The 24,778-nt window shown below is 39.3% G+C and overlaps 2 protein-coding genes across 7 annotated transcripts in view; one reads left to right on the forward strand and one right to left on the reverse strand.

Annotated features, from left to right (window-relative positions):
- The window catches only part of fam151a (family with sequence similarity 151 member A), a 21,042-nt gene extending 17,728 nt beyond the window's left edge, over window positions 1-3,314 (forward strand). Inside the window, 2 exon segments of the mRNA XM_047342124.1 lie at window positions 1,386-1,520; window positions 3,003-3,314. Of these exon segments, the coding sequence (XP_047198080.1) occupies window positions 1,386-1,520; window positions 3,003-3,314 (447 nt within the window).
- Window positions 3,315-4,554: 1,240 nt separating this feature from the next.
- Window positions 4,555-24,612, reverse strand: LOC118117713 (acyl-coenzyme A thioesterase 11). 6 transcript variants are annotated; one of them, XM_035170200.2, is made up of 17 exons: window positions 24,559-24,612; window positions 21,237-21,437; window positions 21,033-21,102; window positions 20,839-20,899; window positions 19,729-19,833; window positions 19,471-19,606; window positions 18,034-18,122; window positions 16,797-16,858; window positions 15,935-16,054; window positions 15,625-15,763; window positions 14,252-14,307; window positions 11,794-11,860; window positions 8,078-8,161; window positions 7,844-7,977; window positions 6,011-6,178; window positions 5,797-5,923; window positions 4,555-5,709 (listed from the first exon to the last, which is right to left on the reverse strand). In XM_035170200.2, exons 2-17 carry the CDS (start codon window positions 21,427-21,429, stop codon window positions 5,506-5,508), a joined length of 1,815 nt encoding a protein of 604 aa, XP_035026091.2. In that variant the 5' UTR covers window positions 21,430-21,437; window positions 24,559-24,612; the 3' UTR covers window positions 4,555-5,505. The 6 variants fall into 6 exon arrangements, with proteins under 6 accessions (XP_035026091.2, XP_035026093.2, XP_035026094.2 ...); XM_035170202.2 differs by lacking the exon at window positions 24,559-24,612 and adding an exon at window positions 24,332-24,354; XM_035170203.2 differs by lacking the exon at window positions 24,559-24,612 and adding an exon at window positions 24,198-24,314 and having other exon boundaries at window positions 19,471-19,579.
- Window positions 24,613-24,778: the final 166 nt, after the last annotated feature.

The raw sequence follows: 24,778 nt of genomic DNA on the forward strand, positions 1-24,778 counted from the left end.
CTGCAAACTTTGGTAACAATTTGAGCGTCTAGGCCCTGAAAAAGCCCCAAAAGGGAAATACAACAACAACAATAACAACACGAAAAAAATCATAATAATAGTTAATTATTCTTATTACTACTATTATTATTATGATTTTTATTTTATGATTATATTTTTATTATAATAATTGTTGTCTGAATACTGCAGCTCTGGAGTCAGAGATACATACACAGAGAGAGTGACAGAGCAAGAGAGAGAGAGAGAGAGAGAGAGAGAGAGAGAGAGAGAGAGAGAGAGAGAGAGAGAGAGAGAAGGACAGAACAAAAGAGTAATTCTACATAATCTGTTCAATATGATCAGACACATGATCCGTCAGACTATGGGAGGGAAAGGCCACACAGTTAGTGACATAAGTAGTAAAATAAATAAATATGGGGCAGAGAGACAGAAAGAAGTGGAGATGATCTAATTGCATGATGGGAGTTCCCCAGCTGTCTAGACCTATAGCAGCATAACTAAGGGATGGTTCAGGACTCACCTGATCCAGCCCTAACTATGGGCTTTATCAAAAAGGAACGTTTTAAGTTTAACCTTAAATGTAGAGATGGTGTCTGCCTCCTGAACCCGGAGTGGGAGCTGGTTCCACAGGAGAGGAGCCTGGTAGCTGAACGCTCTACTTCACATTCTACTCTTACATACTCTAGGAACCACAGGAGAGCCTGTGTTTTGGGAGCAAAGTGACCTACTGGGACAATACAGTGTTTGAGCTCTTTAATATATGAAGGAGCTTGATTGTTACGAGCTTTGAGGAGCAGGATCTTGAATTCTATTCAGAATTTTACAGGGAGCCAATGCAGAGAAGACATGAGCAATATGACCTCTCCTTCTAGTTCCTGTCAGCCCTCGTGCTGCAGCATTTTGTACCAGCTGGAGGCTTTTCACAGACTTATTGGGACATCCTGATAATAAAGAATTACAGTAATCCAGTCTTGAGGTAACAAATGCATGGGGTTTCTCAGCATCCTTCTGAGACAGGATGTTCCTAATTTTCAAAATATCTTGGAGGTGGAAGAAAGCTGTCCTAGAGTCCTCACAGCGGAGCTGGAGGCCAAACTAATATCATCCAAGTATTTATGCAAATGTATGTCACAATTCTTGACTCAGACATCACGATTATTTTAGAGGTACAGTCAACACACTCATGCAATACAGTGACTGATCCACATACTGTCTGATTTGGGTTTATGTCAATTCACAGTGGATGTTTTCTAGGGGATGTGGTATGGCTTCATGGCTTTTTATTTTATCATTCATTAGTACAGTTGTGCAGATGTTATATTTCCATAATGATCACTGGAGATGTATTGAGGTAAATGAGGCCTACTGTGTGTGAATGTGTGCAGAATGTCCTGCAGCTGCTTGGGCACAGCACAGATGCACCCTGGGGTGTTCACCTAAATATCCCCACGCAGCAGCTTCTGGAGGCTTCTCTCACACTACTGCATTCAGCTTACAGCAGAGACATGCTCTACAGCCATGTACCTTCATGGCTGACTTGTTACCTTCAAAATCAACTTCTACTTAAAAGTAATTGTGATTCAATTTTGACACATTTTATACCACAAATGTGAAGAAAATCTTTTTAAATCTCCACAGAAGTTGATTCCTGGAAGATTGTAAAATCTGTTTTAGCAACAGGGGCTGCATTCTTCATAGGCTGCATCCGAGGACCAATGACATCACATAATATTTGAAAATCTATAAGCAAATCTGTGTAAACCATCACAGTAATGTTAGTAATATCTGTGCCAAGAATCTGACAATACAATTTTGTGGACTCCTCCACCAGCCTAAATGTTATATACTCTTGACAGTACAGTTTAGCCATCCACGCATGTACTCACACATTCATACAGTGCATCAATGTGGAGCACTTTGTCTATCAAACATCACTCACACACTGCCAGCACAGACATCAGGGGCAATTTGGGGTTCAGTATCTTGCCCAAGAACAAGTGGCATGCGGGAGACGGGGATCAAACCACCAATCTTTTGATTAGTGGACGCTTTATCTCCTGAGCCAAAGCTGTCACATGTAATGTAATGTTAAAAGGTCACTGCTGTGTTGTGTTTTATACATCTTTTATGGAGAACTGTCCAATGTTTGTCATCTTCGGTTTGATAATCTTAATCTAAAAATAATTACTGGAGGGACATTTTTAGACATTTTTTTCCTTACTCTTGTTGAGGGTTAAGGGCAGAGGATGTCACACCCTGTTAAAGCCCTATGAGACAAATTGTGATTTGTGAATATGGGCTATACAAATAATTTGATTGATTGAATTATCTGCCATCTGTATCAGGTTAGCATCATACAGAAAGCACAGGTCATCTCATCACAATCATGACAGAAACAGATGTAAAAAGTTGTTTATTCCACCACTGGCTTTTTAAACAAAATGTGATTTAGTTTATAGCCTTCTTTTATAGACTTCTTTTTCCAGTTTCTTTCTTTCTTACAGTGATGCTTGTGTGTATTTGTGTTTAATTATTTTGTATGCATGCCTGTATTTCTTAGTTGTTTCACATTTACTCTTATTGACGACCAATAATTATTGGCCAAACTGCCTTTTGGAACAAGAAAAATTAAAACAGTTAATCACTGGTGCAGTGTAAACGCAGAAAAGGGTGCACTAATACCTCCTGTTAATGGTTTGGTACTGTGGGGAAATTGATGGAGACCAAGGACAGCCTAACAAAAATAACAAGTACATAAATATATATTAACATGCATTAAAAATGATCTGCAAAACATGAACTACATGGTTGGAAATCAAACTTTCAAAAACACTGAAAGTGTCATCTAAATAGCAACATCCCTTATATCAGATGTGGATGATGAAAACTGAAAACTTCTTAATTAATGAGAAAAGTTCAGGTCAATACACAGTATTGATACTGTCTGTATGCTTCCCCTACATAGTGTTTTTCTCCCTTTAATCCTTGTCTCTGTCTTTCAGGAGTATGTGTCCACAGTAGAGAGACTATTCCCATACATCACCCTCGTCCTGAAACAGCAGAACTGGCCTCCTCAGATCCCATCAACAGTGGCAAACTTGTCTCAGAGCGTGGTGCTGTATCTGAACACAGCATCAGTGCCAAACGGAAAGGAGGAGCTTCACTCTCTCATGGGAATGATGAACAGATGTGACCTCATAGTGGAGAAGGACACAAATAACAATGCTGAAGCTTTTGTGATCTTGAAAGAACTTCTAATCCAGCGTACGGGGAAAGCAAACACAAACCTGTATGTGATCTCTGACCAGTCTTAACCAAGGATGGATGTGACATTATAGTGCACAGGCATATACATATGCATATCTGTAACACTGGCTCTGTAGCCTTATTGGACATTGTTAATTTTAACAGTACAACATTCAGAATGTTAGAATCCTTTGGAGCCAATATATTGGAAGACACATTATCCGCTGATATGGGGTAAAGACTGTGGAGCAAAATTCATGCCAAAACTTAACAAACAAAACATTTTCCCTACCAATCACTTACAAACACAATGTGGTTTGCAAATACAAAACCCCATTAACAAACTAATGTATTTTTGCAAATATAAAACGTGCCTGACAAACAAATACACCACATAGTACAAAAAAATATATTGAATTAGGACAAAAAATATTATTTTACAAGTAAGCAAAAAATATATTCTACAAGTATGAAAATATAACGTGACTTTTGTCACGATTAATCCGCCATTGCTCTATACTTCCACAGGCACAACGCCGTCATCCTCTCGTCCACAATGTCAGATACGGTCTGATATGGTCTGATAGTGGCGGTTGGATTCAATCGGGTTCAATATCTTGACTCCTGACTTCCTGGTGCCTGTAAATAGCTCAAAGCGCCACCTACTGTTGTGGCATGGAGGGAGAATTACTAAGGACATTTGTGAGAAAATCCTCAGTATGACAGCATTTGATCTTTTTTGGTATTTTTGTACATTACATTACATTACTTATCATTTAGCTGACACTTTTATCCAGAGCGACTAACACACTGTTTCCAAGTGAAGGGTAGGGAATTTGTAAAACACGTTTGTTTTTTTCTTAATTTAGCTCTATAGGTTGATTCAGTTACTTTAATATTGTTGCCACTTTAGCTTAGTAGAGTTGTTGATAGCAGATGTTGAGTCCAAATAAGTAAATTGTCTGTATATATATATAGAGCTGTTTTAGTCTGGATGACCACTAAAAGCACTTTACAGTATAGTTTTACAGTCATCCACTCACACACACATTCATACAGTGCATCTATGTGCAGCACTTTCTCTATTAGTATGGGGCAATTTGGGATTCAGTATCTTGCTCAAGGACACTTGTAGGCATGCAGATTAGGGAAGACTGGGATCGAACACCCAAATTTCTGATTAGAGGACAACCGCTCTAAGCACTAAGCCAATATAACTGTCATGAAAAGTTGAATGATGAAATAAAATGTGTCACAAAAGTGTGATTGCAAAAAACAACATGAAATAAAACAAACTCCCAAAAAATGTTTGGTCACTATTATTAATTCTTTATACTCCAAGATAAAATGCCACAACAAAATCAAATTATCATATGTAGTTAACATTCAAATTGAGATTGGAAGAACACAGAGCAAACACCTTTTGTTTTAAATCGTTTGAATTCCAATAAAACTCCTATGATGGAAGCTAGCTTGTGCCAACTGCAATCAGCAAATGGAGGCAATTCACCCCACTTAATGCCACTGTAGTGTGTCTCAAAGTAATTCCAATGTTTAAGGGTGCCAGATAGAGTTTATGAGCGACTGCCATATATTACAAAAAAGACTGAAAAATGTTTCTGACCCTGTGTGATGCAGGTGACAATTCTGTGTCCAAATCAATGTCTGTTTATCAATACACCCACCTGATCAATTGCAAGTCAGTTTCATTGGTCAATCATACTGTTTCACCCAGTTTTATAACATCGAATCATTAAAACAGAACTTATCAGAAACATGAACACACATCAGTGTCATGAGAACTACCTAAAATGACAGAAACTTTCTTTGGGAGTAATGTGGTTCACGTGTACTTTGACCTCTCAGTTCGGTCAATGTGCCACCTGCTACCATTTTTTAAGTGGGGTTGATGACCTGTACTGCAGGTAGCCAAGTCAAGGTGTTTTGGCTTCACTGCTCCTAACTAAACAATTTATAGTGAATGAGACTTTTTAAAATTAGGTCTGTCTTTCAACCAGTTGTGCTTATTAAAAGCATTACATGTATACAGCATAGTTTTACTTAACTCACTTTATTGTAATCTTTTCTAATTTATCTTTTCCTATATCTGCAAATATCCTCTTTTGTTCACTAATCATATCTTGCTGCAGCAGACTCACCTCACCGTACACTTTTTAAAGTAAACTGGCCTGACAAGTACCATTGACTGTCTACAGCTGTGTGCTGTGGAAACCCACTGACAGAGTGTCTGCTCCATTCTCACAGGGGGGGTCTGCCTTTATTCGTGGTTTGCTGCCCTGACAAATTTTGCTCAGTTTGCTCCTCTGAGGTAAACTGCACCCTGTTCTGAGTAAGGTACTGGCTACACGAGCAAAACGTGTGGTAAAAAGAAGATGAGAGGCCAGCGATATCAGTGGAGATGTAGGGAAGGACCTCTGGAGACGCCTGGTTATAGTATCTGATCTGGAAAAAGAACCACATGGTTAAATTTGTCAAGTTGATATGTGCAGATATACTTATTTACTGAGCTAAAATGAATATTTGTCTCACCAGAGACATGTTGTTTTTGGTCTCCAGGATGGTAAATCCAGCACACAGAACCTCCCCTCTGTTATATTCTTCAGTCGGAGGGTGAGTGGGCAGAGTCACTGAACGCAGAGCAATAACGTACGGATCTCTGAGGAGGAAAAACACAAACACTGACATTAGGAGTGTAAGACCTTTGACTTGCTAATAGGAACTTACAGACAGTCACTCCTCTCACCCACTGCTACACGGCTTCCTCTTGGAAGCCAACAAGATGAAGTCCTGGAGAATTCCTTCTGCCTGACTGATGGAAGTTGTGGAACCTACAGCACCATGATAAACTGATGGAGTAACCACACGATACAGGAAGTCATCATCATCCACTCGGTAAATCAGCTCACATTTCCTGATTTAGGAAAGGACACAGAAGCCACTTTCAGACATGCAGTGAACTACATGTGTTCTACTTAAATTATTCGGAGGGAGGAGTTTTGCTGCAATCCCCCGTAAAAGCCGTGTGAGCCCATATGAGAATACAGCAGGTTATTTTCCAGAGTATCGTGTGTGAGTGGGTGCCTAGATGACATTTCAACAATCGCAGGATGAAAAAGAGGTGCCATACACATAGAGGATGCAGAAGAAGACATTATCTTGAAAATATATTGAGATTCAAGAGCTTTTGGTGATAAGCGCCTACGCCGGTGTCGATGTGCAAACCCCCAAAATACTTGATTTCTGCAGCAGAATTTATATAATATGTCCTGCCTCCTGCATGCTCTACCCAGGCACCACTCCTCACCTGAACTCTCTGAACATTTTTTTGTTTTTTTGAACCCGTCCATGTGATAGGCAAAGTCCAGATAATGTCCAGACAATAAGTTTACGTCTGAAAACGGCTAGAGTGATGTTGATAGAAAATGCAATATATTTGATATAAAGTGAAAGAATATGAAGCATTTTGTTAAAGGCACTGTTCCACATTTTGGAAAATACACTAGTATGCATTTTTCCAAGAGCCAAGAGTTAGAAGAGAATGTTAATATCACCTTCATTTCTGCATTATAAACATGAAGCTATAGCCGGTTAGCCTATAAGCTGGTTAGCTTAGCATTGAGACTGGAGACAGGGGGATCACAATATTTACCTACCAGAAACTTGCTTAATAAATTACACATTTTATCTCCTTTGTTCGATCTCTATAAAGGCAAAGCCACCTCAACCCTGATAGAACATACCTTTGCCCAGAAACTAAATAAACATATCAATCATCACTCAAATTGTATTTGTATAGCCAATATTCACAATATGTTTTCACTCTAGTAATCTACCCATGTCAATTGTGAGCTGTGGTTTATTTGGCCACACTCCAAAATACCTTCAGCGTCTATAAGAATCCAGAGTCCAGACAAAGATTAAGACCCAACTTTGTTCCATCACAGTTTGATCAGAAAATGTTTGACGCTTCTCATAATAACATAAAAGATTTATTTGCGCTGTTGCTTCATAGTAGAACATACAGTCCTCAGCAGGCTATGTATGGACATAAACCAAACTACTATATCTATAATCTTCCCAGCAAATTGTGCAGAAATGTTTAACTGTAACATGTTAAATCATGATGCTCATCAAAATAAAAAATGTTGACCAAAATCTCTCTCCGAGTCTTATAGACCATTGCTAGTGCTCTGGAAAACGTCAGGAGGCAAGGCTATAGAGTACTATAGAAAGTGATGTACTATGCTATCAGATTTACAATCTTCACTATGAAAACTTATTCTGTTTTCCTTAACAAAAACAAAACTATCCCTATATTTGATAATCTCATTGCATTGCAATTGTAGATAAAACTTCTCTATCAAGGAGTATCTCTCTGCCTGATCACCGTCAGCTCATAACAACTTAGGACTCCTCTGCAGCTCATTACAGTCTTTGAATTATTGATCTGTTGGATTGGACTGATATCCTGCTCTGAGACACTGACACCTGTTTCCTCTAAAATCCTCCATGATCTTCTACATAACACGAGCCTGCATGCATGCGTGTTTGCGTGTGTGTGTGTGCAAAGCAGTACTGATAATGTGTGTCCCAGCTCGGTCTTCTGCTTAGCTCAGCCAACAGACCAAAGGCTCTGTGAGCAGGAACATCCACCTCTGACTCCACCCTGAAACTCAGCATGGACTTCTCCTCCAGAGTGTAAAGACGAACCTGGAAAAAAAAATCTTTTGAATCCTCCAGCTCCTCATGTGACATAGCAAACGCCTCACATAGAAAAAAAAACATTACTCAGGTAGTGAACAGCATATACCTTGTCTTTCTCAGAACTGAGGCGCCAGTTGTTTCTAGCAGCCAACATCTTCAGAGCAGACACATTGTTATAGCTCAGATACACCTGGAAAACAGAAACAGGTATGCAACAGAAAACACCTACACAAGCATCTGGAGCAGAGGACATTACTTTGATACCAGCCAATACATTTACCATCTCCTTCAATCAAGAGCACAAAAGCAGTGTTTATAAGAAGATGTAAAGGAGAATGAACACACTATTTCCCAATCCCATTTCACCCCTTGGCCCTAACCCTTCCCCTTCTGTTTGCGTGTTCACGTGTAGGGGTAGGCTGTCCCAATACCTGTTGGGACGGAGGGGTAGGGCCAAGTGTCAGGGCTCTATAGACCTCGAAATGAAGATTTTTCAGACCCACACTTGAAACCAAGGGGTACCCAGAATGCCTTGCGAATCACCGGCAAGGTGGTAGAGAGACCCACAAATGTAGTATTTTCTCTGTAAATAAGGATTTAAAAATTACGATAATGATTGTAATATCTCAATATCTCATCTGTATCTCATTTCAATGTATTATGGTAATTTTTTTCACAACAACCTTAAAAAGATCACTAGCATTTTTTTGCATGATAACCCCGTATTTTCACATAATTTAATTTCGCATCCCCCCTCTTTGAAGACACACGATGCACTTGATTGAACTTGCATATAGCAGCGATGTTACTCAACTTAACTGCTCCTCTGATAACAAAGCATCCTGGCAGGGTTGACTATAGACCATTAGCATAGATGTTATTTGGATATTATAGGTTTGTAACTTTAGTAACTGCAAACAATATATTTGGTTTATTTAAGATCTCAGTGATGTTATTTCAATGACATACTCTGCAAAACTTTTTGTCAAGTCTGTTTACATCGACAACTACTGATGACATGTCGGGTTTTCGCGTCAACTACTGGTGATGTAATGGCTTCTTGAAGGGCTGTCCCAATTCGTAGCTGAAGTTTTCAACCACTACCCCTTGTGACTCGTTTCAAGGGGCAAGATAACCCTCTAAAACAAGGGGTAGGGCCAAGGGGTGAAATGGGATCGGGCCTATATCTTGACAGTCATTTGATAAAAAATAACATACCTTTCCTAAAGAACAGCCTAAGCCTAATTTTTTTGTTTCACAAATTGAACATGGTTTCATACACTGACATCCTTTTTCAGATTAAAAAAAATTCTAATGCAAATATTTTGGACTGGAAAATGACCATTAAGAAAGTAGTATAGATACTGTTAGACTTGGATGTTCTGCGTTGTGATTTGATTTTAATGTGGTATGGGAAGAAATCCTTCAGATATCAAAGAGTAAAAGTAAAATAATTGAATTTTTAACATAATGTAAACACAGTGTAAACTACATAATTCTTTGTAAATTTTGTGTTTCTACATTTAATAACACTTCCCTGCAGTATTTTGTTGCCCCTGCAAACCTGTGACATTCTGTTCACTGCACTGACAAAATAACACAACACAGTTGTTTCCTTGTTAAGTCTCTCTGTTGTCAGTTGCTGCTTCTGTTACATGAAACATCCGACAGAGAGCAGTGAGCACCAGTACATAATCAAGTAGAGGCTGAGGCAGTGAAAGGAAGCATTATAATCTGTGTTAGTGGTTGTTTCAGCAATCAATGTTCATACTCATTTTTCAAACTCAACACTAAAGACATTTCTGACACATCGGTATAGTGGATGTTGCTTAATCAACTCTCCCAAAACTCAAAACATTTGTGCCAAAGATCAGCCATTGATCTAGTAAAATATCTACCTCTATGCATCCACTCCTCACCACAGCAGGGTTTGAGAGATTTATTGAGAAGTTCCTCAGATTTTACGTGTAAAATCAGTATACGGTTTTACCAGCCGTTTAAAATTGACATTGCAGGGCTTTACCGGAGCTGCCAATTGCTGCTGTATAGTTTTCTGCCACAGGGTGGCTATGGGGTACTTCAACTGATTTTCCACCCCAAGTTATTCATGTTTTTAACTAGATTTTATGTTTATTTTGTCTATGATTATTATGTGAAACACTTCATTTCTTTGCTGTAAATTATTTTCTGCAGCATTTTTGTATGAAAGGTGCTACATGAACAAGTTTGTTATCATTATTGTTGTTGTTGTTATTATTATTATTATTATTAAAAAAAAGATACATATACCATTTAGCAAACATTAACAACATTGACAATATCTATTAACAACAAACACAAAACTTAAGTGCAAATACCAACTAGCGTATCATCATCATATGTCAACTCTCCCTTCTGAGAAGCTTTCAAATGATCTGCAGTTATGATCACATATAACTCTTTATTGTTTTTTACAGGTTATTTATTTGACAAATTAAAAAAGGCTCTATCATCATTTTAATAGAATCTGGAATTTTTGACCATCCTCACACATTACTGTATATCCCACCATATATTATGTATACATATTACATTATATCTGTACACCATTAAGAGAAGAGTGCCTGTCTAATTCCACAGATACTCCCTTCTCTCTCTAAGCAGTACCCAAGGTCAGGTTATAGATAAAGGGCCAACCAACAGTATATTGTAGTATCTACATTGAGGGACGTTCATATCTAACTCAGATGCCCAGACAGAGAGACACCAACTTCAACTCTCACCAACTTCAACTGTTTTGCGTATTTCACCAGTGGCAAGACGCAAGGACACAATGTGATTTAGGAATGCTTACCTTAGGCTTAACTATCCAGTAGAATGCAAACACCTACATGTAACATAGAGAGTGACAGCAATTCTAGCCATTCATGGATGGGTGACGCAAGTAGAGGAAGATGCTGTATATGGGGATGCTGTGGGAGACATCTTCAGACTTGGGGGTGACAATTGCTATGTGCTATTTATATTTGTAGACACAAGGGGGCACTACGCACAAGACCAGGTAGGATTTATAATAAAGGTAGCAGGTGTGTTAATGAGGGAATATACCAGGAAGGGACATGTTTTTTTACCAGAGCATGAAGAAAAGCTGCAGGAGAAGCACATGTATTTTTGCTTTTGAATTATAAAAATAAATCAAACCAAATGTGATTTTTGCGCTGACAATAGACTTCTTTAATTGAGTACAACCAAATGAACTGGTGCCTCAGTGGCTTTTTGTCAAGTTTATTTAAACATCTTTTCACAGATAGCCAGTACAAATCTCCGGGGTTGTCTGACTCGGTGCGCGACGACGGAGCCACTATGTGGGCATCAGAAAGGAAATCCGCTCTGCATCGGCCAATCGGCTTGCTGCTCCCTCACTGCGAGGGACAGCTAGGTACTCAACAAAATCACGACTGTTTGCTGTCCTGGCTTCCAAATGGTGGAACGAGCTCCCCATTGACATCAGGGCAGCAGAAAGTCTACACATCTTCCGCCCCAGGCTAAAGGCACATCCCTTCCAACTACACCTTGATTAAGAAGATGATGTCTAATAACCATCGTCAACTCTGGCATTTGTACAAAAAAAAAAAAAGTTGTACTTATATATTGCACTTACATGTAGCACTTGTAGTTTGGCTTTTTTGAAGACTTATTGTACTTACATGATTCTTGCTGTTCTAGGTTTGTTCCCTCATGGTTGAATACACTAATTGTAAGTCGCTTTGGATAAAAGCGTCAGCTAAATGATATGTAATATAATGTTATGCAATACAAGTGATTTTGAACCTTTTTACTTACCTGGTTTCTGGGGTCCCAAGGTACAGACAGAGGGACGTCACTCTGCGTACGGGAAATGATATACTTCCTGAAACAAGAAAGCAAGAGAAATTAGAAGCATTTTGATACTGTGAGGTGAATAGCACATGACAGTTTTATTGAAACTAAGGGTGTAAATGGTCAAACAAACCTTTGTTCTAATGATCTAAATCTACTGAAACCCAGTCTGGCATTGGCAGTGGTCACCAACCTTTTCGAGCAGAAGATCACTTTTTAATTCCAAACGTAAGCCGAGATCTACCACCCCGATATCTTCCAAACAACCCACTTATGGTAAATGGTAAATGGTTTTGTATTTATAAAGAGCTTTTCTAGTCTTGATGACCACTCAAAGCTCTTTACAGTACAGTTTTACATTCACCCATTCACACACACATTCATACAGTGCATCTATTAGCAGTACTTTGTTGTTCTATGAGGGGCAATTCGGGGTTCAGCATCTTGCCCAAGGACACTTCGGCATGCAGATGGGGAAGACTGGGGATCGAACTGCTGACCTTCAGGTTGGAGGACGACCGCTCTACCCCTCAGCCACAGCCGCTTAGGAGGGTCATATTAATTATTTTTTGCAATTTCTGTTAAAGGCTGAATGTACGAACGTGAATTTGCAAAAAGAAAGGCAGTTGTGCAACTTTATCTATTCAATGCACAATATGTAGCTTCTCAGTTCAACAATATGTTCTGCAGCGGAGCTGCTACTGCAGCACAATGTTTTTACATATAGGCTTTGACTTGAATATGGCCATAAATGACTATTTCCTTGTATAAAAGTACTCCTGTGTAATTCCAGTACTATACAGTATGAAGCCGTGCATCTTCTGCTCCTGCAAATATTACACAATAAAAAAAACTTTTTAAATAAGGGAATGGATTCCGTCAACAGAAATGCTGGAGTGCTTTTATTTTGAAAAGGCATACAGAAAGCGTTGCAACCATTTGTTTGTGACATAAATTCATAAGATAAACATAAAAACTCAGGTGAAAGATAATTTTCTGTGTTTATTCTGCTGTGAACCACAATATTTATCTGTCTATGACACAAATGTATTTACAACACTTCCCGAACCCGTTTCAAAGTAACAGCACTCCAGCGTTTCACTTTCTGAATCATTCATTTGTTCTAACGGGGCTTTGATTGTTATCGACAGACCAGAAGATGCGCGTCTTCATACTGTAGAGTCCTGACAGTAAGTTTAGTACATAAACCGACTTGTTTTGAAGGAAATGCAGGAGATAAACCAGCAGCTCTGGACACAGCGCGTGGGAAAAACAGACAACCGACACACAGCTGATCTGCGGTGCGACGACAGCCAGTGAGTCCAGAGAGTTGGGGGATCGACAGTGAAGACTGAGAGATCGACCAGAAGATCGCGATCGACGGGTTGGCGTGAAGCATGATAGTTTAACCACACCTTTATAGAGCTCCACTAGCAGCACTGTAGACCAGAGAGTACATAATTCATGCATGCCTTTAGCATGTAGGGCGGAGTGATACACACCTCTGTCATTCTAAATAAGTTTTTTTCAGACTCATATGAGGTCACCGTGGCCTTTGGCCACTGAAATCAAATCAGTTCATCTTTGGGTCCAAATGACAACTGGTTCAAATTTGAAGAAATTCCTTAAAGACTTGAGATATCTATATATTGAGGCCAAAACATGTTTTGTGAAGAAAACATGACTTTGACCTTTGACCATACAAATCTAATCATTTAAACCATGTTTCCGCTACATTCATTTTGCTGTGGCGGCCTGCTAGAGCTGTCATTATGAGACACGTACAACACAACACGAGATGCGCACAGCCAGCACATCAGGGTTAAATCGACCAGAATGATCCAGATTCATGATCCGACATCATTGATTTATTATTAAATAAATGTAATCGTTTTTGTTTGTGTGAAGAGCGACTGAGACTGGCGGACACAGGAGATAAATTCCTTCCGCAGATTATGACGCAACAGTGTTTTAACTTCATTGTTAAGATCAGTTCAACTCGTGAGTGATTAGAAAAGGGCAGAAGAGCAGTCTCTTATCGACCGGCACTGCGTAATGCACCTGGATGCAGTGGCGCTGCCATGAGGGGCGCTGCCATGAGGGGCGCTGCCAGAGGGGCCACCTAAATACAGTAAAGGCTACAAAAGTTTTTCACCACAAAATCCTGAGTGCATTGATATTATATTATAATATTGACACCACTATTGATGTTATTATTATTATTTAATTGTTTTAATCAAATTGAAATAATTCCCTTGAGGCATTCTTGAGATGTTCACAAAAATGAGACGGACTGACAACCCGAAAAACATAATGTCTTGGCATAAAAAAGTGAGTGACTTTTATGTATTTCTTTAAACATGACTAGACTAAAATGTGTAAGCTAGTATGTGCTTGTTATAGAAGTTGAAATATAGTCTACCTGTCTAATCTGATCTTCTTCCTGGCTATGGCTTCTTGAAACCTCCTCTCCCCCTCCTATTAATGACAGACAGAGAGAAGAACACACAAAAACAGCAGTTTTGCACATTGTTGTGTTGTTATCAAAAAGGGGCATGGCGAGTTGGGGGATTTACAAAAGATCACATCTTTAGTGACCACATCACACATTATCCATAAGTAACATGTCCATTGACCAATAGACCCTTTTCCCCACAGCCATTTTAACATGAAGTGGGTTAATACATGTGTTATTTAGATTGAGCTTAATCAGGGTGGTTAGTAACATTTTCTCAGAGCCTGAGCCACACTGTGGTTGTGGCTCTTGATTTTTCTTTGCTTCTTCCTAAGCATTCCATATGTTTTAAAAAGTACAAGTCTTAGTTGTTATTCTTTTACTCTAAAAGCTGCAGCATTGAGAAAACACTATTGTTACTTCCAAAAGGCAAACAAGCACATTTACCACCAAATGTCACAGAGGCTGCTACTCTTGTCTGGCTTGGTTGATTGATTTTTTAATGTTGACTTTACTATTATCTTACAACGAATATAGTAACCTATAACTAAAGCGCAATTCAGCCCGCAGCTGAATTGTATCAATAACAATGTAATAAAAGAGCACAAAGTCGCTCCTTCAAAGCTTCATCGCGTCCTAGTCATCAAACATTATTTGCACTTGTTGAGTCAATTCAGTTTTATAGCTCTGATCTTTGTTCAGTTTCAATGTTGTGTTAACAGCCTGATCCTTTGCCCCTTAGTGGCCAAAAATGTTTAATGTTTAATTCAATTTAATGTTTTTCTCAGCAGCGTCGGAAATAACTAACACTGTACATTGGACAGAGTAATATCCATTTAGTCTTTCCTTATCTCACAATGCCAGGCAACAATAAAACTATAACCACTGCCAACAGGTGGTTTAATAATGTTTTTAGAAAAAGTTGTGCTTAATAAAAAAAATTATCAATTACTTACTGATTTTACTACTGATTGGATTTGCATTTGGTACCATTGTAAGATTTGAATTCAAAGCAAGTACTGCCAAGTATAAACTTGAAAAAACCTATTCAATGGAAGACATTCCATTAAGTAAAGACATACAACATTCTTTTCCTCAGCCTTGTTTGTTACATATGCAAGTCAGAACACATTTTATGTGTCATCACTTGCTTGGAGTCAGTAGAAATTGGTAATTTTTCATGCTACCACAGAAACTGCCACCTCAAAAAATGTCCCTCTCAACAGATATTTTACACTACAGAGAATAATGAATGGCACTTTTCAGAATCACAGGATTATGTGCTTGAATTTATCTGTAATATGACTAATGTCAGTAGTTCATTATGCTGCTCAACTTACTAAGGGTTCAGGTCGTATCCATGGCAGCATACATGGCTTCTCATGGTCATCAAGAACCTCAAATGTCATGAAGGCTGAGTTTATGTGTCGGTTAGGTCCCTCCTCCTGGTAGGCCTCTGCTCGCACCCCCACCTCCATGCTGCAGGGCACGTTAAATCACACATTTGTTTAATTCATTTTGTATTTAAAACTGTACCAAATCTTTTTACAGCCCCCGTTTTATATTGAGCTGTTATCTTGACCTGTTTTCCCCCACATGAATCAGTTTTAACTTCTGCATCCTTCTGACTGTTTGTGTATACAGTGATACCTGTTTTTAAAGGCGTTGTTGACTATAGATCTCAGCAGCAGATTGTCTCCAACTTGAGAAGGGCCTCTGAAAGTGAACATGTCAATGGTGCGAAGAGTCGGATGAGCCTGACACAGACGACTGTATAAAGAGAAGATCATACAACAAGATAAAAAAAACAACATTTGAGGACACTGGCATATACTGGTAAGAATGAATGTAATTAATCATAGTTAAGTTACATCAGTGGTTCTCAAACTATTTCAAACACCCCACTCCCACCTCTAAAATGTATAAATCATTATCAACGAGAATTAATTGGATTCAAGGGTAGATTCAATCATATTCATATACATTCATTCTGTTGCCAGTACACAAGTCTGCCTTTCTGTTTGCTGGAAAACAGGGTTAGTAGAAAGCAGCATGGTATATGTAAGTCTCTTCAAACAAATGTCTGAGTGCACAATGTTCAGGCGCTGCAAGCAGAGTCACAGAAGTTACCGACTGAGGGGGCAAGCCTGCATTGCCTCATGAAGTATATCATAGCATCAAAATGAAAAAAGGGGCAAAAAACACAACAGAACGTTTCCCTTAAATTTAATTTTCTTAATGACATTTCACACAGTGGAGGTTTCAAGCTGGAAGGACATTGATATATTTCTTATTTCTTCTATACTTCTGCTTGGTCGCATCAGCTTCATGTTCAGATCCTCAGTCAGTTCTTTAGAGGATCAGCTGTTTGCCGAGCTTTACTGACTTTTATCAGCCGAAAAATCCTACTGACAACTCTATCTGCCTCACTATTTTCCTTTCAATCAACTAATCTATTAACAATTTTAGCTGCCATATTTCAAAGTGCACATGTATTTGCGAGTGACTGTACCTGGCAGCAATCGTAGCTACATTCACCATCCACGCCATGATCTGTCCTCCAAATGTATTCACCTGGTGATCAGATAAACACAAGAGAGATTAGTCAGTGACAGTTCCAAAGATGACCCCTCAACACTATAATACAAAACTGATGAGACATGAGATGTGGGAATAAAGAGTAAAAGCCTTCGTTTTGACAGAACATTGGATGCTAGGTGGGACATTCTTTTAAGGTGGGACATTCTTTTAAGGTGGGACATTCTTTTAAGGTGGGACATTCTTTTAAGCTACGTTTTAATTCTTGATCCAACATTTGCAAGTTTTAAGTTATTATTCCATTTGGGTTTTATTAGTAGTTATATATATATGTTTTACATTTGGTTTTATTGGTTTTGATGTGTGTTGCATGGTTTTAGTAGTTTTATGTTTGCTGTTTTTACATTGCTGTTTATTGCATGTTTATTTGGATTATGGATCAAAGTGATGAGAAACAGCTGTGACTAACTGGACCACACCTCACACAGCTCAGGATTGGTCGACACAGGACATTGTGCTTTTTAGGATTGATTTGGGACAGGTACGGCAGAAGGAAAGACGACGGAAAACACAGGGAAGACGGACATGAGGATGGCAGAAAAACTGGAGAGTTCTACACACCGCAGGGAGTTTGCAGACTATGAACGTGGCGGCAAACCAAAAAAAAGCCATAGATGAGGTACTGGATCGAAGATCCTTAAAAAGAGTTGGACATGACGCAGAGGCCGAAAAACTTGGTTCAACTCCTAAGTAGGAATGTCAACAAGAAAACGTAATGTGTTTGAGTGAGCCTTCAATTGTGTGTGCCCATGACTCAGGGTGCTTCCTTCTCTTACAGTGGCCGCAGCATTTCGAGTAAGCAGGGGCAGCGGGACCAACAGAGACATTTGGATTTTAGTACCGCCACTGCAAGAAGAGTCATCTGTGTTTTTTTTAAGTGCACTGGTTATTATTTACCTGGGTACATTTTAGTGATTTCAGCCATTTTAATACCCATTTTTTAAAACCTTTTGTTTTATCTACCGGATAATTTTTTTAAGTGGCTGTCTTTTATTTGTTTTAGCTTAGCACCTTTTGTTTTTATTCTGTGGTATTTTATTGGTTGTAAAAAAAAAATTCATTCTTTAACAGTGGAATTACCTTTTGTCACTTGTAAAACAGAAAAAGAACCTCACACACTTGATAAAAAGACAGATACAGAAATGCATCACCTGATGGTTAGCATGTGGGGGTAGAACCAGTTCAACACTCTCCACCTTGGTCTTCTCTGCTGCCACTGCATTGCCTACTGCTGAGTTAACTGTGAACACACACACACACACACACACACACACACACACACACAGTAATAAATGTGATATTAAAGCATGCTAGACTGAAGCTATTAAAAACAGTTAGCCACACTGTTGCACTTAAGTCATATCTTTCTTCTCTCACACACACACACGCACACACACGTTAATTAAGATGATCACTGCAGTTTTAATTACACCATACTAATATTTGTTAAAATGCTGCATTTGTTGGGACTGTTTTCAGCAGTGGATTAATCCACATTTGGTGCTCTAGTGTGTATCTGGTGTCTTAGGACAGTGTGTGTGTGTGTGTGTGTGTGTGTGTGTGTGTGTGTGTGTGTGTGTGTGTGTGTGTGTGTGTGCGACTGAGTTAAGTGTGTGTGTGTGTGAAGAAAGATATAACTTAAGTGCAACAGTGTGGCTAACTGTTTTTAATAGCTTCAGTTTAGCATGCTTTAATATCTCATTTATTACCAAATTTTGAAAAAATTGTATCTACATTTATAGATCAAACTTAGCTCATAACACCACCTGGTGTTACAAACCATCTTGGACCAATGCTAACCTAGCGTCAACCATTGTCTAGGGATGTCTCTACTTCACGACATTTATATATAGCATATATGACAAACAACCTCTAATTAAAGGTGGTCGCCCCTTAGCAGTGACTGCTGTGATGATTCTGTGTTTGTTTTGGTTTTGTTGTATGTATTCTGTGTTGTCTCTCCCCCTCCCCTTTCTGTTCTTCTCCTGCAGGTCATGTGTGTGGTAGGGGGTGTGGCTGGCTTCTCCTTTTTCTGCAGCAGACAAGGCACACCTCCTCTCACTCAACTCATCAACCTCCCCATAAAAGCCTGGTCTTGACTCCACTGCTCTGCCAGATAATTCCGTCTAGTTCTGTAGTTGCTCTGCATGTTTTTTGTGAACCTTCCATGCTCGTTTTTTTACCCAGATATCCTGTGTGCCTTGCTGCTCGCCTACGTTGAGTCTTCTGTGCAGTGAGCTTTTTTCATGTGCTCAGCACTCCTGCTGCTTTGTGGATCTCACCAGCCAACCTGCTCTCTGCCTCCATTGCCTGCTCTTTGTTGCTTCCTTTTTTGAGCAATAAAGACCTTTATTTATCATCACCTGTATTTCAGTCTCTGCTTTGGGGTCCAAAGTAAATCAAAGCTTAACAGACTGCTATTGAGCTGGAATCTGGAAAACTGCACACATTTTCAAATCTATGTCTTTAGAATGCAGTACCTCTCCGAACTGAGTTCTAAAGGCATTTTTCGAATTTCCAGGAAGAGGCACTTCAGCCAAAATTTAGTCTACTATAAAGTGTAACATGGAAATGTGCATCACACCTACCTTGCTGGATCGAGCCATGGGATAACAGATCTCTGATGATGTCATCATGTACCATCCTCACCCTCCGTCTCTCAGCTGCTACGCTGTATTCAACCTGCTCTTTCTGAGTCTGAGGTACAATGGGCTTCAAGGTTATCTGTGAGGTAGTGTCAGTAAATGTTACCACTGACTGTATCACACACAAACACAAAAACAAACGCACACACCTCATCCCACACATTCTTAGATGATAGGAGGGTTCACACAACACCCAGTTACCTTTTTTCCATTGTTTGTGCGCTGGGTTACAAAAGTGGCGTAAGCATGACAAACTCTCCAGTGACGGTCAGTGAACAGGTCCTCACAGCTCACCTGTATACCCACCTGACATGGAATATGTGATAATTATTGGTCAGGACATAAGTATTGTATTTTGGGGTAATACAATCTACGGTATTTATACATATGCATTTTCACAAAAATCCAAGCTTCGCCTGGACGCTTCATGTTAAGCTCCTGTCTAGGGTAGGAGCGCAGCATAAAAGGTGTACAAAACTTGTTCCCCTCCCGGTCCCCAAAACCAGAATCAAAACACTAACTTATTCAATGAAGTGTGAATTTATTATTTACACAAACAAACAGTGAAACGTGATACGGAACTGGAAATGCTGAATACTCAGGGTGAGCCCATGCCAAAACAACAGACAAAAGAAACTAACTCCACAAAGTAAACTGCTGGATAAACCTAATGAAATAAATAAATAAATCAAAAGACATAAACTAAACCTATCTCCCTAAATACAACCACAAATGTGAAAAATCACAAAGAACACAGGCACCTCACACATACAAACCTCAGTGCTAACTTTAAACAGAGAATGAGAACTATGTGACTAATACAATATGTACAAATACTTACAAGTCCGAATCAAAGTTACACACAAAGAATACACACGAATGAAACCTGGATGCTTTAACCTGAGGCCTGTTATGGAGGGGCCAATCAGCAGCAACCAGCTCCCAGCGAAATCATCTCCATCCATCCAATCAGGAGGAGACCTGCCGGTGTCACTTCACAGATCCTCTCCTGAAAAGAACACACACTCACACCAAAATACAGACACACAAACCATAGGAACAAAACACAATACAATGGGCTCACCTTGAGTATTCAGCCTTTTCATTTCCGTATCACGATTCACTGTTTTTTTGTATAAATAATAAATTCACACTTCATTGAATAGGTTAGTGTTTTGATTCTGGTTTTGGGGACTTGGAGGGGAAAAGTTTTTGTACATTTTTTATGCATAACAATGCATTATCACAAAAATCCAAGCTTGGCTGTAAAACAACACTATATAACAGGGACATAATGTGAACTCCTCTGACCTCCATACTGGTGTTAAACGCTCTGTTGACCTTTGCTTTGATGTTCACCACTTGACCCACACTGAACAAAGAGACATAAATGACAAGACTATGAATATACACTGTGCACACACACACATCCACACACCCAAATGCACTCACACAATCTCGGTATTTAGAAGGACCCACACTTGTGTACACACTGTTCTTATTACCTGATGGTGTGTTCAAAATGGATGTCATCCATCGAAGCAGTGACACAGGGACTTCCAGCATGTCGCTCAGCTGCTCATATGAAACAGAAACATTTCAGATCCTTTCTGTCTGGACTGTGGTTACACCACACAGTGGACACACTCACACGGAATAAAAGCATTTCAACACAACACCACATGACAAATATTCTCTTTCTCTCTCACCAGAGAGGCAGGCAGTGGAGTCTATCCATTTGAGCAGTTGTCCAACGCTCAGCTCCTGACGAGGGTTACTGTGACACGGCATCACTATCTGACTCATTTTCACCTCTGTGGGGTTCATACTCTCGCCTTCTTTTTCCTCTTCCTCCTCTTCCTCCTCATCTTTCACCAGACCACCTGACACCATAGAACTCATCTTTAAACCTGAGGGAAGTGGAAGAATAAACATAGGCCAGTTGTTCCTTCATTGGGAATTTCAACCAGTAACAGTCTGGATAGATTAGATTACTGTATAGGATGCTTGGCAAAGACAAATTGAAGCCCCCCCACCCCCCGCGCCATGTTCCATACATAAAAGTGCTTTAGATTCTGAACATTGTATTTTGTCCATGCAGGAGATAAAGAGAGGCTGTCTAAACTCTAAACTGTGCCACAGCAGATCAACACCAACACTCATTTACAGTCTTGTAATAACACTACTTCCTAAAAATGTAAAGCTGATAAAAAGAAAAAGTTAGAACCATAAAGTGAAAACTTGGTACCCCATCACCTCACCCACAGACCTAAATTAGAAAAAACCTCAACCAGCTCTCACAGTTTCATTTAAAGGTCCCGTGACTGCACATCATGGTGGAAAACTATAGACTCTTCTTGCTACTAGCAGAGATGCTGTTATTCATTGCTGGAGACATTATATTAACAGCAATACACAGTTTTTACAAAACACCTATAGCATTTAATGGAGGTAACTTAACTTAAATAAATAAGATAAAAAACCCTGAAGTACTTTCTCTGTTATTGTCTAATTTATGTTCCTCATTAAGCCCATTAGGCTTTATTTGCAGCTCAGTGGCCGTAGGTCAGAAGTTAATGGTTTGGCACTGTACCAGAACAGTAACCTGATCGGGTGCAGGAAACAATTTCCATTTTTTTTTTACTGAACATTTTAACTTTTCAACAATTAATTTAAAAATATAACAAATCTTAGTGCCCCCTGCCCTCTTGGACAGATGCTCAGTAATCCACTACTGGTGTCAGTACTCACCAGTCAGAGCAAGAGGGAAAGATAGGTGTAGGCTATTCATTTTGATAAAAACATTGTCTGAAGATGGACAGTAGCTCATACTGATGACTAAATGCATTACTAATTGAATTAGTTCTGGCTGTGAACTGTTCTGAATTTGCGCCTCTGGCTAAATGAATTTGAGCATTTTCAAGTTTTACTCAGACTGGAGGAATAACATCAATACTGTATTTTAGTTTTCTTACATTTAAAAGTGTTTGTCTTACTTGGTTTGTACAAACATCTGTCAATTATCATCGACCTACTATTTCCATAAACGTCTGTCTGTATGTGAAACGCATATCTCATGTGATTTTTTTGAGTGGTCATGGGAAGTGCAGTGTTAAATTTGGTGCAATTTGGACTCGCAATATGTTTAATATTAATAAACTTTGTATAAGCAGGCGACCAGTGCTTTGTAGCAGTCAGGGGGGGGCGGAACACTGTGCTTTCAGTTTGTGGGTCGAGTTGAACCTGTCTTCTGCTTGGCAACTGGCAGAGTTCAGCCAATAATATCTAAACAGCTCGATCATTTTGATAATCTGAATATTTTTATTTCACCATATGGCAACAACTTACATTGAAACACTTCCTCTTTAGCAAGTTGTCTTCAAAGTAATAGCACAGCATTCATTTTATAGATGTAATGCATTAAATCGAATTGAATTACAGAGCTTTTATTTTGAAAAGTTGTGAACTTGGGTCAGAAGATTGTGACCTCAGTAATAAGGCTAATTAAGTTTCATTTTATGAACAGTATAGACTATGAAATCTTCATTGAAGATAAACCAGGTATGACAAACGCACTTTTTTAAAACTTCACTCTGCAAAATAGACTGTATATAAAAAGCTCTGCACACAGCGTCCAGCACGCAAACACTAGTGATTAGTGAGTCCAGGACTCACTAATGACAAGGAACTTTTTGGAGTAGCTCTGGAGCATTAACACAGGCCAAGCAAATAGCTCATTCAAAACACGCAGGTTTAGAACTATCACCGCAACTAGGAGGTTCACTGACATAACTGAAAAATAACATTCGTGGGTGTATGTGTTGCAGAACTGATTAACAGTCTGTATTTACACACAACCTATAACATACTGTAGTGCACTTGACACCACGACCTCAACAGTCACTTTTCTATGTGATCCTATCTTTGAAATGCAATGTCCTCAATCCATGAGTCACCAGGTCACATAGGTTGAGTGGTTGCATGACAATGATGGCGACATGCTGTAGTTTATTGCAACAGCTTCCTGTAACATGATTCATTTTCAGTTGAATGTTTTTCTTGAAAAGCTGATGAGTTAGGCTCTAACATGTTGGATTAAACAGAAAACATGGTAATGAATGTGTCATTGACTACGTTGTTACAGGCGCAGCACCGTGTGTGTAGCTAAAGGTGACATACTAGACCCATTTAAATATACATACTGACATTTCAGCTGCAATGGTATGATGGATGGTGGATGATCTACGCTAAAACCCCTCAATCCTCAAATCGATGTCAGCTCTCATGAGTTCCAAATGTAGCAAGCCAACGTTAGTACGTTTGTGTGACAGTCTGACTCTTATATTGATGGGAGTAAATCCGGACACATGCAGAGCAGCAGATGACATGAACAGCACAACTTCTGACAGCAGCAGTGACCTGGTCGTTAACTGAAACCCACTGAAACCCACCGCTATTACTCTAGGCTAACCATTAGCTAGCCACGTAACGTAATGTTTGCTAAGTAACTTCAAAAGTCTCCCATAGCTCTTTAGTTAGTAGCACAAAAGACAAGTTGTACGTCTGTCAGATTCATCACGCACATACAGGACTAGCTGTGTTAGCTATTTCGAGTGGTTGCTAATCTTGGTGCTATCTAGCTTAGTAAAAAGTAACATTAAACTCTTTACCTTTAACGTTATTTGCATGGAAAAAAAACAAACCTGACAGCAGCTGGTAATTATGTCAAGTCAAACATACACAGCATGATTTGTCAAATGTTATTCCGGTGATACCTTTCAAATTAAAAGTCGTAGTAGCTTACTGTGCTCGTGACTACAGTGTCTATTTGTCAGAGGAACCAGCCAAATGTGAAATATATAGGGTTAAGAGGATACTTCAAATATTTACAGCAAGAAACACTGCAAAAATAGGTGGTACAAAAATAACATTGCACACCACTTCCGGTGTTTGTATTTGAAAACTTTGTAAAACTCTACAAAGTTGTCTTCATTTTGGAAACATTGCAACCCTGATAAAGATCTTACTCACCCGGTTATGGTCACCTCTGAGCGCGCGCGCGCGCGTGTGTGTGTGTGTGTGTGTAGCGATTGTCTTCACGCTGTTTTTCGTCTATGAGTTTGTGTGAGTCATTACTATTAGGCTGTATTTATGGGCGTGTATTGACTCACACTAACACACTGGTGGAAGCTGTGATCCACCCTTTGGATCCACCTCACCAGGTAAACCAGCAAAACAATAGCTACACTTT

The sequence above is a fragment of the Hippoglossus stenolepis genome, chromosome 11 (assembly GCF_022539355.2).
Source record: "Hippoglossus stenolepis isolate QCI-W04-F060 chromosome 11, HSTE1.2, whole genome shotgun sequence".
NCBI lineage: Eukaryota > Metazoa > Chordata > Actinopteri > Pleuronectiformes > Pleuronectidae > Hippoglossus > Hippoglossus stenolepis.